Here is a 16,414-nt window from a genome sequence, read left to right as displayed (position 1 = left end):
AAACCACATTTGCTAGAGAACCACAGATACCTGAACTCGACATGGCTGCTGCTCTATTTCAGGGAAGGAAACATGAAGGAAGAAGTTTCCTGAAGGTTGGGATAAGGGGAGTTTTAACAGTTACCACAAATGTACCTATTCCCATACATATTGTGTAAGATAAATCAAAGGTACCACCGAGCACCTCCTAGTTCTTTGAGCATTGTTACTTCCCCAGGGGTGACAACAACAGATTTCCTTGTGATATTTCAATCTTTACACGGAAACATCAAAATCAGGAACCTGATGTTTCTAACGAGGGAGTTAAAAAGAGAAAAGAAGTTTACGCCTTTTATGATACATGATTTTATTTGTATAACTGAAATTATTTCCTTAGTCACCTTGATTACAAAAGCAAATTAACATGATATGGCTTAATAACCTTTCATAAATAGATTTTACAAATTTTAATAACTGACAGACTGCTACTTAATACTCCATAATACTTAATACTTAGTAACTTTGGTGTATATGCATACGAAATTTGTCTGGAAGGACTAGTAAGTAGGAGTGCTTTTAAAATTCAGGAATAGACAATTAGATAACTGGTCAAGGGTCAGTTCCCCATCACTGCGTCAGCCAATTAGACCTGGAGTTCTCACCCTGCCAAGGACAAACCTACGGTGGCAACTCACACTTATTGAGTAGGTATCTTTAACAATTTGAGAAAGTTTATTCTTTTTTCTTCATTTAAGAAGACTATCATTAATCACATCTGAAAACCAAAAGTTGACCACAGCTAGATATTTGTGAAAGAACTTACCACAATGTGTCTGAAAAACAACCTCAACTAAAGCCAGGTCACATCTCCTGTAAGTGTTTTTCCAGTTCTCTCTCTCTGGGTTTGTGTGCACACTCATACACACACACACACACACACACACACACACATACCCGTGAGGCTCTGATACATACTCACCCAACCTACAAAAATGCCCTAATTTTACTGCTTTTGTGAAATGCCTCTAAGCTACAGTATTTGGATGAGACACTGTCTTCACCGGGCTTTAAGTCGGAAGACCGGCAGGGTGTTGGTCACCGAGTCTCTCTGCCGAAGTTGCAGACAGAAGAGCTGCCGGGGACTTCCCAAAAGCCACCCCCACAAGATGGGAGGAGCGCTGAGTGTCCGTGACCACAAACAAGCCGTGAAGAATGACAAAAAGCTTATGAGTCATGATCAGAATCTAGTAAACAGAAATGTCCTGCTAGAGCAGCATTGCGTTACAAACACAGAAAAGAGTGGATGCACATACCTTTTCACACAAGCTCTATGAGAGCTAAAACATTGTCTTTCCACATCAGAACTGTAATCAGAGGTGTAGCAGTCCTTGGCTATTGTCAGCCTTACTTCTAACACAGCTAGCTTGACGGTCCCTTTTAGACTGAGCCTAGCCCCACCCACTCCCGCTGTGTGAGATGAGCCCCTGCTTTCGGGCACCAGATGTTGTGGTGTGCTGACAGCTGGCAGGCTGGTAGCAGAGGAATTCATGGCGGCCAAGTCAGCAATCCCTTCGACCCGAGGCCACTCAAATGCCCCTTTGCTTCATACCGTTCTCGTCAGGGGGCAGTGATTACTCAGTGATGGGGACTGAAGTGTCTGGTGAGCCCTCTCCCCTCACACCACCCCTCTACATCGCAAATATGGCAGCCAACCTCTCCATTGTGCTACATTTAAGAATCATTTAAATCATGATAAAAATCAAATGTCTTCCTAAGAAATGGTGCCATGATTCTAAAAAACCATTCTTAAGATCTCAAACGTTGAGCGGAGGCCCATCCTGAGGTCCCCTCGTCCCCTCCAGCCCTGGCGGGTGCGGGTAGAGGGAGGCTTTGACCTCACTCTGAGGCCTTGCTGGACTCTTGTTCTGAACAAGGACATGTCGTTTGGGTCAGGTTTTTAAAATTTATTTATTTTTCCTGTCGCCCTTCTGGTGTGTGTGTGTGTGCTTCGTGTTTAAACCTTGGTGCCCTGTTTGGCGGCAACCAGAAAAATCAGACAGCTCAGGTAGTGAGCGAGGGACCCACGTGTGTGAGCACAGAGTGTGTGGTTGTCCCTGGTCAACACGGGCCAACACAGGCTGCTGCTGAGGGCCAAAGAGGAAGGACTAAAAAAAGGCTGGACTCGCAACTTGGGTCCAGTGGCTATGTCTGCCAGGAGGGAAAATCACCAGCCAGTGTTAAGTGTACAAAGGAGGGGCCGGCAGACTTTCCGTTCTCGGTACGTTTCTTCCCCTTGGGAGCCCGTTACCTTTCCCAAAGAAATGTTAACTATCAAATGCGTCCGTTAATTGTGCCGCTGAGGGTGAAACCATCCAGTTAGCATATACACTATCATTTGCATATCTTGGACACACAGTGTTAGTGCCATCAGCTCGCGTGAGTGGTACAGGACTCTCTTCAGGCCAGTTCGGGTCTGACATGCCTAAAAATGAAAACAGATCATTTGTTCTGCACTGAAGAACCAACACTTCATGTGCAAACAGTAAGGCCTTGGCAAAACTCCCTTTGAGGTTCAAACCAAACTTTCTAGTTTCTGTGCCAATTACACGAATGTTTTCATGCTCCAGCTTTCCAAAAACAAGGTTACATTTTTGGGGGAAAGATCACATGCTCTCTTGGTAACTGGAACATAACAGAAACTGCCAATTTTGCCTTTTTATGAGCTTCGAACTCCGAAATCTGATATAAATATCTGTTGACCTGTTTCAGTCTTTTTTCTAAGGCAGCATAAAACAGTGGTGAGTTAAAGGGCTTACTGCAGTGGGGAAGCTTCTATAAAAAGTTCTCTAATGTAAGAAGCCTACTCGTCTTCCATCCAAGCCCACCACGGAGGACAGAATCTTCCAAATCAAGGGTGCACGCGGGCGAGCCCCACAGCGTCGGCAGGACAAATGGCGTGTAGCGCTAGACCCAAAGCCAGCAAGGAATCAGTGACTCAGGAGGCATGCAAAAGGAACAATCTCGGCCGAAAAATGTTTCAAATTCCCAGATTTAAAAACAGTCAATGATTAAGTTAGGAAACACAAAAATTTTCAAGTATTTAATTAAAGACAAAAGAAGGAGTTTTGGCAAGAACCGTATTTACTGTCCATTGCAAGACCACAGCACCACAGACTATGTTCTTTCAAAAGCATTTGCTCCAGCTTTTAGCACTGACTTCGTAAGTGACAACTGTCAGGACAGTGTGTGATGCAAAGGATGTGAAAACAGGAGTCTGCACGTATCCTCCCTGGCTGCGGGCATGTGGGCGGGGCTCGGACCGGGCTGGCCACTGCTTCCCAGTACTGAGTGGCCTCTGAGAGCCACCTACCCGCCCACGTGGGGTTTGGGAGGGACCGGCTGTGCCCTCAATGCAGTCAGGGTGGCGCTGGTTCCTCCTGTCCCAATTAAATGCCTCCCCACATTGGGTAAATTTATCCCAGTAGTTAAATAAGAAATATTATGACTTGATACCTCCCCACCCCAGAAATGACTTATTTATCATTTTCTCAATATCCCCTGAGAGTTCTGCCCAGCTCTCTTTCTTCTCCATAATCCTAAGTGGCTGGGCAGTAGTGGTCATTATACTTATTTTCACATCCTTTAAAAAAAAAACAAAACAAACATAGTTTCAAAAATGCCTGAATGTAAACGGATGCAAAGTCAGACATTTACAAATAAAAAGGTTCAGAGGGAACTTTGGTTTCATTCAGACCAGAAACACTCTTAAAAAGCATTACAGAGAGTTAAGGATAGTGCAGAGAGGAACGATGTTGCTAGAATCTAGTAAATGCATGTGAAATTCTACCATAGAGTTTGTTTTCAATCCACGTGGAGGGGAGGGCTCGAGGGAGGGGAGCGCTATTACAGTCCACCAGGGGCGTCTCCTCCTCCGAGAGGCCGTCGTCGTAAAGCAGGGAGTCAGATGGGGTGGACGCGGCCAAGTCCAAGTAGTCCTGGAAGAGACAGATGGCCAGTCACCCCACTCACAGGTGGACTTGCCCCCAGCCCCTCCCCGCCCAAAGGCAGAAGGCCTGGTTGAGTCCCACCCCGTGCTGGCTTACTAGCTTCTCTGCGATATCTGAGCCCTGGCCAGACAGCCCCTCTCCCAGCCTCTGCTTTGCTGGCCTTGCTCCACAGCCCTCATTGCTCGCTCTAGAAATTCACCTTCTTGAAGGGCAGAAATGGACTCCTTTGTTGCCTTAGTGCTACCTCTGCAGCATGAAGGGGTACCACACCCAGCATGGGAGAACTGGCCTGTTTACCAAACCCGAGGCTCCGGGAGAGCTCATTGCAGCCCGTTACTCATGTGGGAGGACCAGGAAGCATCTCCGACACTTTTTTTAAAGTGCTGGACACTTTTCAGCTTTCCTCTGAGGACCCCTACCATCTAGAACAGCACATCAGGGCCAGAAATCTGAAGTTGTCAAGGTGGGCTGGCCATAGGGTGCTGCTATGGGGCTTCAGCTCCTAAGCCTGGTGATTTCCCAGTGCCTGCCCCTGCCGCCACCCTGGTTAAATGTGTCAAGAACAGTTCTACCATTTTCCTGGCTGTTTCTCAGTTCTGTCCTAGGAAGGCTGGTTCTCATGGCATCACCTGTTATTTTTATTTAAGGGAACCCTGTGTTCCCAGGATCTGGAGGCTTGGCCCAAGTGGTACACTGATGTTAGGTTTTATTACAAGCATTCTACACTATGCACCTTTGTTTTTGTGTATAAAGAAATGCCAACTTTTAGTAAATGTGTCAGTGCGAAGATGAAACCCTGAAAGCAAGATCTGCGCCTGTCTTGTTTACTTGTATTCCCAGCATCTGAGACCGAATATGGCACATAGCAGTTGCTCAATAAATATTAGCTGAAACTTGTTGGCTTTCTCATTTACCTACAGAGTTATAGGCTGGAGGCACATGGGCTGAATCTAGGCTCCCAAAAATGCTTTATTTGGACTAGACTGAGCTTTTGGAAATTTAAATGAGTTACTAACATTAGAGATTGGAAAACTTAACATAAATATCCTTTAAAATTCAGAAGACCTGACACTCTGACACTCCTATGCCTCTAGACTGTGTGTGGTTACAGTAAGGGGTCCTTCAGAGGGGCTGGCGTGCTCCTGGCTGCCACAGTCCCCACCACTCCCTGGCTACTTCCAACCACCCACTGGGCCCCTCGTGGCATTTGAATTTAGGATACCCACTTCAACTCTACTCTCTCATGTTCTGTTACTAAAAATTATTTTGACCTTGAGATTTGCCTCTCACACCTATCGATGGAGAGTACTTTCAAAGTATAAAGGGAAGAATCTGGGTTTCTTTATGATTTGAGAAGGGGCCAGGTTCAAAGAGAAGGGTTCAGATGCTAGCTGCCCTCGGGAGACAGCGTGACCACCTCCCTTTGTACAGACCTGCTCTGCCCCTGCACTGGGAACTCCATAGAACTGGGGTGAGGTGGGAGTCCCCCCACTGCCATGTTCAGCCGACAGATGGCCGACACCAGCAATTGGCTCGAGGTACTCACTCTGTTCTTAACCATCATCTTCTCCAGGTCTTTGCTGATGTCAGCAAACACCGGCCTCTTGTCCGGTTCCTGCTTCCAGCACTGTAGCATTAGGCCATACCTGGTGGGAAGCACGGGTGGGCAGTTACGACCCAGCAAGGACTGCCCAACCACAGCCGCTGCACCTGGCACCATGCCCTGGGCCCAGACGGCTCTGTTCTCAAACCCCAAAGCTGTCTCTGCTCGCTGACATTGTTCTCTGAGCTGGGCCAGGATCTGAGGGGTCACTAGGCGCTCAGGGTGCGTGGTGCTGTGGTCCAGCATCTTCTGAGTCTCCTCCTCTCCCTTGAGAGAGATTTGTCTTCACTTTCCTTTCAGATAAACAGCTGAGAGGATGCCAAACCCACTACGGTGGCTGAGGGAGCAATGCCAGTCTTTCAAACTCTTAGGCAATATGACTGGTTGTAGAAACAGACAAACGAAACTTCTGCCAATTATACCTCTGTCTGCTGCCTTCCTCACTTCCCCATTTCCCTGGGTCCCTGGCACAGCTGCTGGGCCCCCGGGCTGCCATGTGGCTGTGCACTGGGCCAGCCGCTGCCAGCTCAGGCCACCCAGGGGGATGGCACCTGTTCACCCTTGCACTCCCACACCTAGCCCCGAGCCAGGCATGTGGCAGGTGCACAACACATTTTGTGGAATGAATGGACTAGCACATTTCTGCCTGTGATGGCCCCGTTCTCATGGGTTCTCAGCCTGTCCTCTGAGAAGCATCTGCTGGAATCACTGTATGTGAAGGTGCTCTTGGGTGGCAGTGCCAGGTCTTCTTGCCTGACCCCTGCTGACCTCTGTGCCTCCACGCGGGCACTCCCCAACACGCATCCCCTAAGGTCATTCTGAATTACTTGCCCCTCCCCAACGGTCCTGTGGGGATAGGCCTTGGGCTTAATCTGCTTCCTGGGCCTGAAGAACCCTTTGATCCTTCCTACTACTTCTCATTGGCCCTACTCTCCATCCTCATGTATCACCACGGCCCCAACCCTGGTCCCAGGAAGCGTACTCAGCCCCCAGCAGAATCAGGGTCCCCAGCATCTGCCATTGTGCCCAACGGTGATTCTTTGACTTCTGCCTTGGCGTGCTCTGACCTATTGTTACCCACCACCCAGTTCACCCTGTGCCCAGGGCTGCTCGGGCACAGGGAGGGAGGGAGTATGGGCCAAAACAAAGCCTGCTCACATCTCCTCACTGCAGTTGTCAGGCCTCTCCATCCGGTAGCCTGTCTTTAGAAGGTTGAAGAGCCGCTCTGGAGGTATCCCAGGGTAGGGGTTGCCCCCTAGAGTCACAATCTCCCATAGCAGGACACCAAAGGACCACCTAAGAGAAGCGAGATGACCCGTGAGAGGCCATACTAGGCTCAGCAGGCCAGACGTCCCTCCTCCCAGCAGCTGTTGACCCAATCAGCCCCCAGGGCAAAGAGCCAGCCAAGGCCTGACTGCATGGACAGGTGTGGAATGGGGCGGGGAAGAAGCCATCTGACCACCCAACTTTCATGCCTGCAGTGCTGAAGCCCCATGAAGCCACTGTCTGGGCTTGGGCCTCGCACCGACAAGAGGTACTTGGCTGGCCTTGTGGCGACGCGCCAAACCATCCGAGACAGCACAGAGCAGCCGAACATATACAGCAACACTCGAGATGGAGACCTAGGCCATGGGACACAGCATTGCCCGCACAATTCCTTCACCTTTCCTGTGGGCTTGGAAACTTTCATAAAATCTTAGAAGAGAAAAGGCACTGCTATGAGAAATATCTAATTGTGAGGGAAAATTTACTGTGAAGTGGGAACAAAATCGTATCACAAAACAGCATTATCACATGAGCCCACTTAGAGCAATAGGAAGCATATACCGGCACACCACAGAAAACACTAGAAGGTCCATGTATGCCAGGACTGGCAGGAGTTACTTAGGGGCAGTGGGATCCAAGTTGACTTTCAGTGGCTTCATTACCCTTTTCTCTGCATTTTCCAACAGTCTACAGTTGGCTTTACGTCATCTGAACACAGATGTTTAGAACTGCTCAGGCACTGCCTTTCCCCAGCCCACAGTATTCAAGACATGCATTTCTATGGATGGCACAACATTCAGAAATGAGTCTGTTGTATTTTTGAAAACTATCAAGTCTTGTGTTTGACCTGGAAGGCTAAGTTTTGGTTCCCATCTTTGAGCAGTAAGGGACACACCATCCTATCAACTCACTCAAGGCCAGCTTACCTGTGGGTGGGGACCATTCCACTCCCAGCGGAACTTGCCTGAGCCCAGTCCACGCTCAGGTCCCCAGAGGCGAACTGTTTGGCTGGGCCTGGGTGGCACTAAGGTGCCCAGAGTAGAGAGGGAGGGGCTGGGAAGGGGAGCAATCAGCGGAATTTGTAGTTCCCTGCTCTCAGCTCTCATGCATTCCACCGTGACTCTCAGAACCATCCTATAGGCCCCTGCCATTTGCTGAACAAATACACAAAGGCCCCTCAGCTTGCGTGGGGGGGGAGTCATCGCAGATGGCTGGTGTGAGCCAATAGGCGCTTGTCCCCCCGCCAAGCTGCCCAGAGAGGCCTCATGGTGCACTGTGTATGTAACCTCGACCCCAGGAAGGCAACACCCACACTTACACGTCACTTTGGGTGGTGTAGATGTGATCGAAAAGAGACTCGATTGCCATCCATTTGACTGGAATCCGACCCTAAAAAGGGAATGAAGGAAAGGCATTAACAACGCTCTGACACCCTGGGAACCAGGGATGGGAGGTGTGGAGGAGGGTGAGGCCGTGTCCCAGGCATTTCCAGCTTTGGAGGGATGCTGAGTAATGCCATCCAGAGTGCGTCCAGATGCAGAATTGGCAGCACGGCCTCAGAGGGGCTGGGATTCTAATCTGGGTCTCTCAGGCATGGCTGAGATACTGGAGGGAGTCAGCTGGCCTGCCCATAGCTACACAGGGCATCCTTGTCACGCACCACATCTCTAGTGAGAAGAAACCGAAGGAATCACCACCATGCCCATGTCAGGCCTCCCTATGGCCATGTCCAGAGGGCTCTCTAGGTTGCCCTGGGTGGTGATGTCCAACATGTGGGCCAAGATCAACATCCAGAAGATCTCCCCCTTTCTGAGGGTGAATGAGTTTGGGAAACCAACTTCCAGTGTTTCCATCCTGTGGACTTCTGACACAAAAACACTAAAAGCTCTTCTGAGAAGGCCTGAGGGAAGAAATCTGTTTCCCATGCCTTGAGGCTGCTTTTTTTTTTTTTTTTTTTTTTTTTTTTTTTTTTTTTTTTACCTATCACTTTGTTCCTGAGCCCTGCTAGCATCCTCTGAGACAGTGTCCCCACTGTAGAGGTGCTGGGGCCACACCTAATGGACGCTTTCCAATGAAACCTGAGGAAGGGTTTTTGAATAGGTAAGTCTTAGGACAAAAATCAACCAAAAATGCGTGTGTTGCATTTTAATGCAACATGTCCTGTAATTTCTTTTTCTTTAAAGCATTCTTTAGCGTTTACATCCTTAATGAAGTGTGACTTTCTGGGGCACATGTTTGTAACAACACTACCTACCACCCGGGCTCTCCAGGGGGCCTCGTGTGTAGACACCTACACTTCCTTGCTCCATGACATGGGCTCTTCTCAGGGGACCGAGAGCAGGAAGTAGGAAGACTTTGTCCACACCCCTGCATGGGGCAGAAAGCAGCCCCTCTCCACTTCCCCTTCGGCAGTTCTGAGAGATGCCGTTGCAACAGAAACCCCAGAAGAAACGAAACCTCAACCTCACAGCCTGTGGTGACGTGGGGCTTCTCCGGGCCCCTTACAGCAGATCTGAGGGCTACACAAGTGGTTTTTGTATGCTGTTTTGAGCAGTGTCTGTTCTGAAGGCCAGTCAGCCGTGGCTCTTGAATGGCCCTGTGAGTGGTCCTATCTGGTCTGTCACAAGGAGGCTGCAGGGGAGTGACCGACAGAGCAGTGGAACTAGGAGGGTTAGAACAAGGGCCACAGGGAACTGGATGACACAGCGAAGCAGACTTCCCCAGAAGGGCCCCAGTCCACCTATTTCAGAGGTTTGGAGAAAGCATCTGAGAACCCCATGCCGTGTTTCTGGACTCCATCTCCAGGGCCTCCCTGTGAGCCTTCCAAACTCACCCAGTTGGGAGTTCCCAGGCCCCTGGCCCAGAGGAACCCTCACCCGTAAAGTGGTTCATTCCTTTCTGCCTCAGAATGATTGTCACGCTCAGCTGTATTGACTTCAGTCTCCTTTGAGTAAAGAGCTAAAGCTACACAGAGGAAACAGGGGACATTTCACCCTGTAGAAGCAAGACCCTGTCTCACTGCAGAGACAACTATCACTTCCATAGCACTAGGTGACCTTCAAAAGCAGTCGTGATTAAAACCAAGGGAGGCTGCGGGGCCCCAGCTCCCCAGTGGGTGCCCTGAAAGGTCGGGTGTGGCCCTTAGGAAGAGAAGAAACAGACCCAGGGTGAGCCCTGAGCTGGGTGTCTGGGGACCCAGGAATCAGGGAAGAATTTGAAGTTGAGGGCTAGAAGTTCATATGCTAAGACTCTGCTCTCCACTCCCCCGGCGTCCTAAGGGCTCTGCCCCACCCATTGTGGGAACCCTGCCCCCTGCCCTCCACCCTGCCAGGGAGCCCTGGGTCACCCAACCCAGGGGACCTGGTACCTTGCTCCTCTTCACATAGGAATCCTCTTCATAAACATCTCGGGACAGGCCGAAATCCGAAATCTTCATCTTCCGCCCCTCGGCTACCAGAACATTTCTGGCTGCCAAGTCCCGATGGACAAGCTGTGAGGAAGACAACAGCAGGGACCCCTGTAACCTGGGCCCCCATCACAGGCAGTGGGGGCCCGGGAGGGCGCGGCACACACCTTCATCTCCGCCAGGTACCGCATCCCCCGAGAGATCTGCCAGGCGAAGGAGATGAGGTCGCCCATGGTCAGGGCTCGCTCCCCGGGGCTGTCCAGGTAGCTGGAGCTGCGGCTGCCCCCGCTGCCCATGTCGCCCGGGCCAGCCTTGCGGCTCTCCCGGAGGAAGCCCCGCAGGGAGCCGTACTTGGCGTACTCCACAATGAGGAAGAGTGGCCCTGGGGGGCGAGAGGGGGCTGTAAGCTGGCTGTCTGCAGGGTCCTGGGCTGTCAGAAGTTGGGCCAGCTCTGGGAGCAGGGAAGGAGGCTGCAGGGTCCCCAGGCGGGCTCTCGACCCTGCCAGAAGTGGGCAGAAGGATACAGCCCCACTCTGGCCAGTGGCCTGGGAGCCAAGTAGCAGGAGTTATGTGTTCCAGTCCCAGCTCACTCGTGCATGGCTTGCTCTCCTTGCACTGCGCGTGTTAAAGCAGGCTCCCTGGGTGGTTGAGCACAATCCACTAGGGCAGTCGGCCACTGTACACAGCGCTCCCCTGGGAGGCATGCCCTTGCTGCTCGGACGTTGTGTCTTTCTACATCCTCGGCCCTGCTGCAGCTCAGGCTGGCGACGGCTGATGCAGGCAGAGGATGGGAAGCCTCACATAACGCTTCCTCCCTGCTCCCAGCCCTCAGCATCTCTGAAGCTGCTGTCTTGTCCCAGGCCCAGCCTGGAGTCCTGCGGGTGCCGACCAGCATCCTTGCTGCCCTCTCCCTGGTGCACCTGTCCTCTCATACCCACGGCACGCACATCTATGCACACATGCACACATAATGGCAAGAGGACCTTATGTTGCACAGACCAGGCCAATATCCTGTGTCCTTATGTGAGAAAGGGTGACAGTGCCTTCACCCTGCAGGGCTAGGGCAGTGGTCACTTGGAGGTCATGGCACGTCTAGTCCCCAGGAGGTGCCCAGGACGCACCACCTGTTTCTAGAGCTCCCTGCCCTGGGATCCACCTGGAATAGGGTCCTGACAAACCAGGATGCCACCAGAGACCTCGGAGCAGCTGCAGCCCGCCCAGGGAGCACACTCAGAGCGGAGGCCTCACACTAGCACTCCAGCAGCAGGCCTTCCTGGTCCTCTCACCAACATGGGAGGGGACATGCTCCAGGTGGGGGCCAGAGCCACAGAGGACAAGGAAGGGGAAGGAGGAGGAGTAAAGGAGCCCAGAACCCCCGGCCTGCACCGGGTAGCTGCCTGTCCCTTGGCCGGCCTTACCATCCTGGCTGCAGGCCCCATACAGCTTGATGACATGCGGGTGGTTGACCTGCTTCAGGAGGTTGAACTCTGACAGCAGGTCCCGCAGCTCACTTGGGGAGGCGTTCTCTGAAATGCACATAAACACAGTGAGTTGAACAGCAATCCCTTCTAGAAGCCCCTTCTGTGAACAGTCTGGGTCACTGGACCCACAAGGTAGGTCTGCACAGACCCTGGTTATCTCCTTCCTAGATAGCCTACCCAGGTTTAGACAAGGTCCCCAAGGACCCTGCTGCTTGGGGCTTCTCTTAGCCTGTAGGATAGTCAAAAGCGGCCTCATCTGCTCCCAGGGAATAACAACCCCCAGCAGCCAACTTCCACAGCAGTAGGGTCTTTCCACAAAAACCCTCCTGGGACCAGGCTGTGTATGTATGTGGTAGTATTTCTCTGCAATCACCATCTCTTACCTTCTGGAAGGTAAGAGGACTGTCTCATGTCCTAAAACCCTTGCTGACCAAGCACTCAACAGGAGGGTGAGGCTCTGGAGAAAGCTGGGAATGATAGGACTTCACAGAGGTGGCCTCCTGCCATACTGAACACATGCATCCTGGGTGGGCGGAGACAGAGCTGTGCTTGGGCTTCCACCAGGAGCTGAAGCCTGACAGGAGGGGTATGCAGCCAGAAGCGAGGGCTGCACAGGCCTCCCGGGGCAGCTGCAGCACAGCCTGCTGCCGAGCGGTACCTCATTGCCTCCTCTGGCCACATGCTTCTTTGGAAGAGAGAGGACAGCTGGGGGAGAGGTTGTAGGGACCCACATATGGTGGCCTGGAAGATGGTCTCAGTGGGCCCCCTTAGTGCCTGGGGCTTCAGGGGGGATGGAGAGACCCTGTTCTGACAGCCTAGGTAAGCATCAGAAGCACCCTGCACAGTGTAACCCAGAGTGTTGCACTGGCCGACTTGTGCCCACTGCATGGCCACTGGGCCCTTGGTCCATGTGAACCAGGGACTGGCCACGGCAGAGGGCCGTCCACCCAGTCTCTGCTCAGAAACACCAGTGAGAGTATGTGTGTGAGTGATTATGTGCTCATTTAGGGCCAGAATTGTGGCACGACTCGTCACAGAGGTGGGGCAGACCCACTGGGGGCCGCCAGGGATTGGGCCAGGCAGGGCCCCAAGGGACAGGGGCCAGTCCTTACGGTGGCTTCTTCACCAGGACCCCAGAGGCACTTGGCTGAGAGGAATGAGTGGGGCAGACTAGGGTGGGAGAGCTGTCAGCTCAAGACCAAAAGGGCTTTTAATTTTTTAAAAACTCCGATCTTTACCCAACGTTGGTGCAGAAGCAGCACCACTCTAGAACCTTCCAACTGAGGAAAGTCCTTTTGCCCCTTTTCTCCAGGGACCACCCTGGCCCATGTCATCCATGGCAGGGGTCTCCCGAATGCAGCCGCTCAAGAATAGGAATGGTGGGTGGGGGGGCTCTTTAGAAAGCCCCGCGCTGGCTGCCAGCACTCTGGTTTTCATGGTGGCTCCATCCAGCCCTCAGGGCTCCTAGAGAGCCACGTGTGCACACTGTCTGGACAGGTACCTTTCAGCATCTTCACAGCCACAGTCGTGTACCCTGCTTTGCCTTTAAGCCGGAAGGCTGTTGCCTTAACCACTTTTCCAAATTCGCCTTCTCCCAGAGTTTTTCCAAGAACCAAGTTCTTCCGAGGGAATTCCCACTTTGGATCCTCCTATGTGGGGTTGAAGGAAGGGAAAGAAGAGGAGAAGGGAGAAAGTTGGTGAGGGTAAGAGGAAAAGAAGATTGACAAGACCCATCAATGAGCCCCCAGTGGACAAGCTCCAGTGTGCAAACCATTGCCACCTGACCTAGTGGGCAACGGGCATGCCCCTGCACCAAGGGCAGGACCCTGCACCGAGGGCAGGACCCTGCACCTTATGGAAAGACAGCTGTTGCCACAGAATGGCCTTGACACTGGATACCTGGACCCTTGCTTGTCCCCGGTTTACTGAACATGCCCTCAGCCATCCCAGGCCCATGTCCTCGTCTCTCAAACAAGGAATTCAGGGCTTACTTAGTCTCTGGGGGTGGTGGTGGTGGTGGTGGTGTGTGTGTGTTTCACATGGAAGTGTGGCCTCTTCCCTGGGAGCTGAGACCAAGCTTCCTGGTGCTGCCTCCGCTTCGGACACCAGGCCCACAAGCCACTGATGTCCTACAGACCAGGTCCTAGTCTGTCCTCCCCAGAGATCCAAAGGAGCCCCAAGAGGACTCCATTGGCACCAGAGGCCCAAGCTGTCCAGGATCCCCAGCTATGGATGCAAGTGTCCAGGGAGACTTTCCCATGTGCTGCCCCAGAAAATGTACCACAGTGGTAGTTGGGAACCTCCCTCCTGACCCGTGGAAGGAGCTGGTCCTGTCATGGGACTGGCCGTTTCCCCAAACCCGCACCCACTTGCCATCATGCTACCTTCTACCCACCCTGTCTTCCCACCGGAATCCCACTTGAGATGACTCTGGGACAGCTTCCCAGGCCCCAGCCTGGCCCCATCCTGGGAAGTCCTGGGGATCCTGGGAAGTCCTGGGACCTCCCCTCCTATGCCAACACCAGGCATTCATTGCCCCAACTCTCCCTGCAGCTGGATGTGGGTGGCCTGGGTGCACTGCTCTGACCCACACAGATGGCCCCTGACGAGCCCAGCTGTGCTTCCGAACACCCAAGTACGGGTGTGTGCGCTCCTCGTGGGCAGAGGCAGCCTCCTCTTAGCACCATGTCTTGGGCTCGAGCATCATCGTGGTTACCCTGGAGTCCTCACCTCCACCCTGCCCTGGGAAAGAATTCACTGCACATGGAAACGGCACTGAGCCTGTGTAGACTGCACTGATTTGATCTTCTTAAAAGATGTGAAAAGTTCTCCTCACTTCATATAAGAGACAACTAAGGTCAAGCAGTTGAGCAGCATGTCCTCAGAACCAGTCGGCGAAGCCCTTAGGCCTCGGGCTGGGTTCTGGCTTCTCTGTGCAGAGGGTCCAAGGTGACATCGGCCGATGGCAGTGCGTGTCCCCTGCGTGAACACCCACCAGCACTGCCCTTCCTGGGACCCTGCCACAAACTGCCTGGGTTTGTAAAGCAATCAAATGGCTCAGCCCAGAGGCCTGCTTCGGAGACTGAGATGGTTCCCAGGACAGGGGTCACAGACCCCGTCTGCTGAGTGACTGGAACTAGGAAAGCTCGGAGAGAGGCCATGGGGTCTACCACGGGAGGGGATTGCTCCCATGGCCCAGACCGATCCTAAGGGATGAGCACCCTTGGGTGGCTCCTCCTACAAACTGTGGTCGCCTCCCAGCTCTGGTTGGTTACTGCCAAAGGCCCAGTGACTCCTGAGCTTTCTGGTTGGAGGCTCCTGCCAAGGGACCGTGCTCCTGCCAGGCCCTGGAGGTGGAGCTTCTGCTTACACAAACCCCTCCTCTCAGTCCCTCTTAGAACCTGGCGTCCTGCTCTCTAGCAGCTGCCCGCAGGGACACAGAAGAAGCAGGGCACAGGGAGGGAAGCCTTAGCCAGGAGGCCCCAAGGAGCACAGGGTAACTGCGGGCCCAGGCCCTCCCACAGAGAAGGGGGAATGGGGGCCTGCTGGCGCTGGCCGGCCTCTCTGTCAGCGGGCTGGTTACATGTCCTGGGGCCAGCCTCTGCGGTAGCTGGCCCAGGGGCCCCCATGATAGCCCTTTCTCCCCCGTAAACGAACTCCCTTCCCCACCACTGCCACCCTGGCCTAGCCCCTGCCTGCCGCTGCCTTCTGCCTGGATGAGGAGACTGGTGCTTTCTCACGGGGCTCCCACTCTTGTACACACGCCAGAGACTTCCCAACAGAGCAGCCTGCAGGAACGAAAGCCGAATAGGGGTCTCCTCTGCTGAACACCCAAGACCCGGGGCCTCCTCCTCGGAGAATAAAATCCAGTCTTCCTCAGGGTCTCCTCCCATCCTTGGGGCTTCCACAGGATGGTTCCCTATCAGGTATGGCGTGGCCCACCTCCCAAATCTCAGTCCAGGTGAATCAGCCCCTGGCACTCCACTCTGCTGAACTGCCCGGGGCCCTGAACAGCCCTATGCCTGCCTACCTTCCCTGGAAGGGCTGCCCAGAGAGTCTTCCTGGTGGGCGAGGGTGCACAAGCTGCTTGTGGGCTACACGACACTCAGCACCCCGAGCCCTGGGTACCCCTCCCCACACTTCCCTGCTTCCTCAGGCCAGAGGCCGGCACCTCCTGCAGGGCCTCCAGGAGAGCTGCCTCCCAGGCCCAGGCCCTGCCTGGAGCCTCACCGGGATCTTAAAGGCGTCCACAGAGACCTGGTTCTCCATGGAGTCCAGGGAGGGCCGGCGGGCGCCCGACGAGGAGTAGCTGACCGGGAAGGCCTGGGCCGGCCGGCGGAAGGTCATCTCAGCAGAGGCGATGGGTGGCTTGTGGGCATTCTTGTGGTAGCGGTGGATGCAGAAGGTGGAGAGCAGCATGGAGACGATGAAGGAGAAGAGCACAGCTGCCGCGATCACCGTGCGGCACAGCTCGTCACACAGCGGGTCTGCGGGCAGGGGTGGCCGTGAGGGACGGCGCTCCTGGGAGGGTGCCCCGGTGCCCACAGCTGGGGTCTGCCGTGGCAGACTGAGCCGCCGGCAAGTGCAGCGGGCGGTGGGATGTGAGAGCAGTGCACACACTCACATGGCACCCACCGTTTGGCAGGGACTATACCATAGGTTTTTGCTACAG

General features: G+C 53.5%; 1 protein-coding gene across 1 annotated transcript in view; it reads right to left on the bottom strand.

Annotated features, from left to right (window-relative positions):
- Positions 1-329: 329 nt before the first annotated feature.
- Positions 330-16,414, bottom strand: part of RET (ret proto-oncogene) — a 51,656-nt gene continuing 35,571 nt past the window's right edge. The window contains exons 11-20 of the mRNA XM_059169525.1: positions 15,973-16,229; positions 13,244-13,391; positions 11,680-11,787; positions 10,429-10,643; positions 10,223-10,345; positions 8,174-8,244; positions 6,748-6,885; positions 5,533-5,632; positions 3,827-3,974; positions 330-2,461 (exon numbers count right to left, since the gene is read on the bottom strand). Coding sequence (XP_059025508.1) covers positions 2,304-2,461; positions 3,827-3,974; positions 5,533-5,632; positions 6,748-6,885; positions 8,174-8,244; positions 10,223-10,345; positions 10,429-10,643; positions 11,680-11,787; positions 13,244-13,391; positions 15,973-16,229 — 1,466 coding nt within the window. The 3' untranslated portion in view covers positions 330-2,303. The remainder of the gene's footprint in view (positions 2,462-3,826; positions 3,975-5,532; positions 5,633-6,747; positions 6,886-8,173; positions 8,245-10,222; positions 10,346-10,428; positions 10,644-11,679; positions 11,788-13,243; positions 13,392-15,972; positions 16,230-16,414) is intronic.

The sequence above is a fragment of the Mustela lutreola genome, chromosome 4 (assembly GCF_030435805.1).
Source record: "Mustela lutreola isolate mMusLut2 chromosome 4, mMusLut2.pri, whole genome shotgun sequence".
NCBI classification, from domain to species: domain Eukaryota; kingdom Metazoa; phylum Chordata; class Mammalia; order Carnivora; family Mustelidae; genus Mustela; species Mustela lutreola.
Note: the sequence above shows the minus strand (reverse complement) of the source record. Positions and strands in the feature narration are given on the sequence as shown.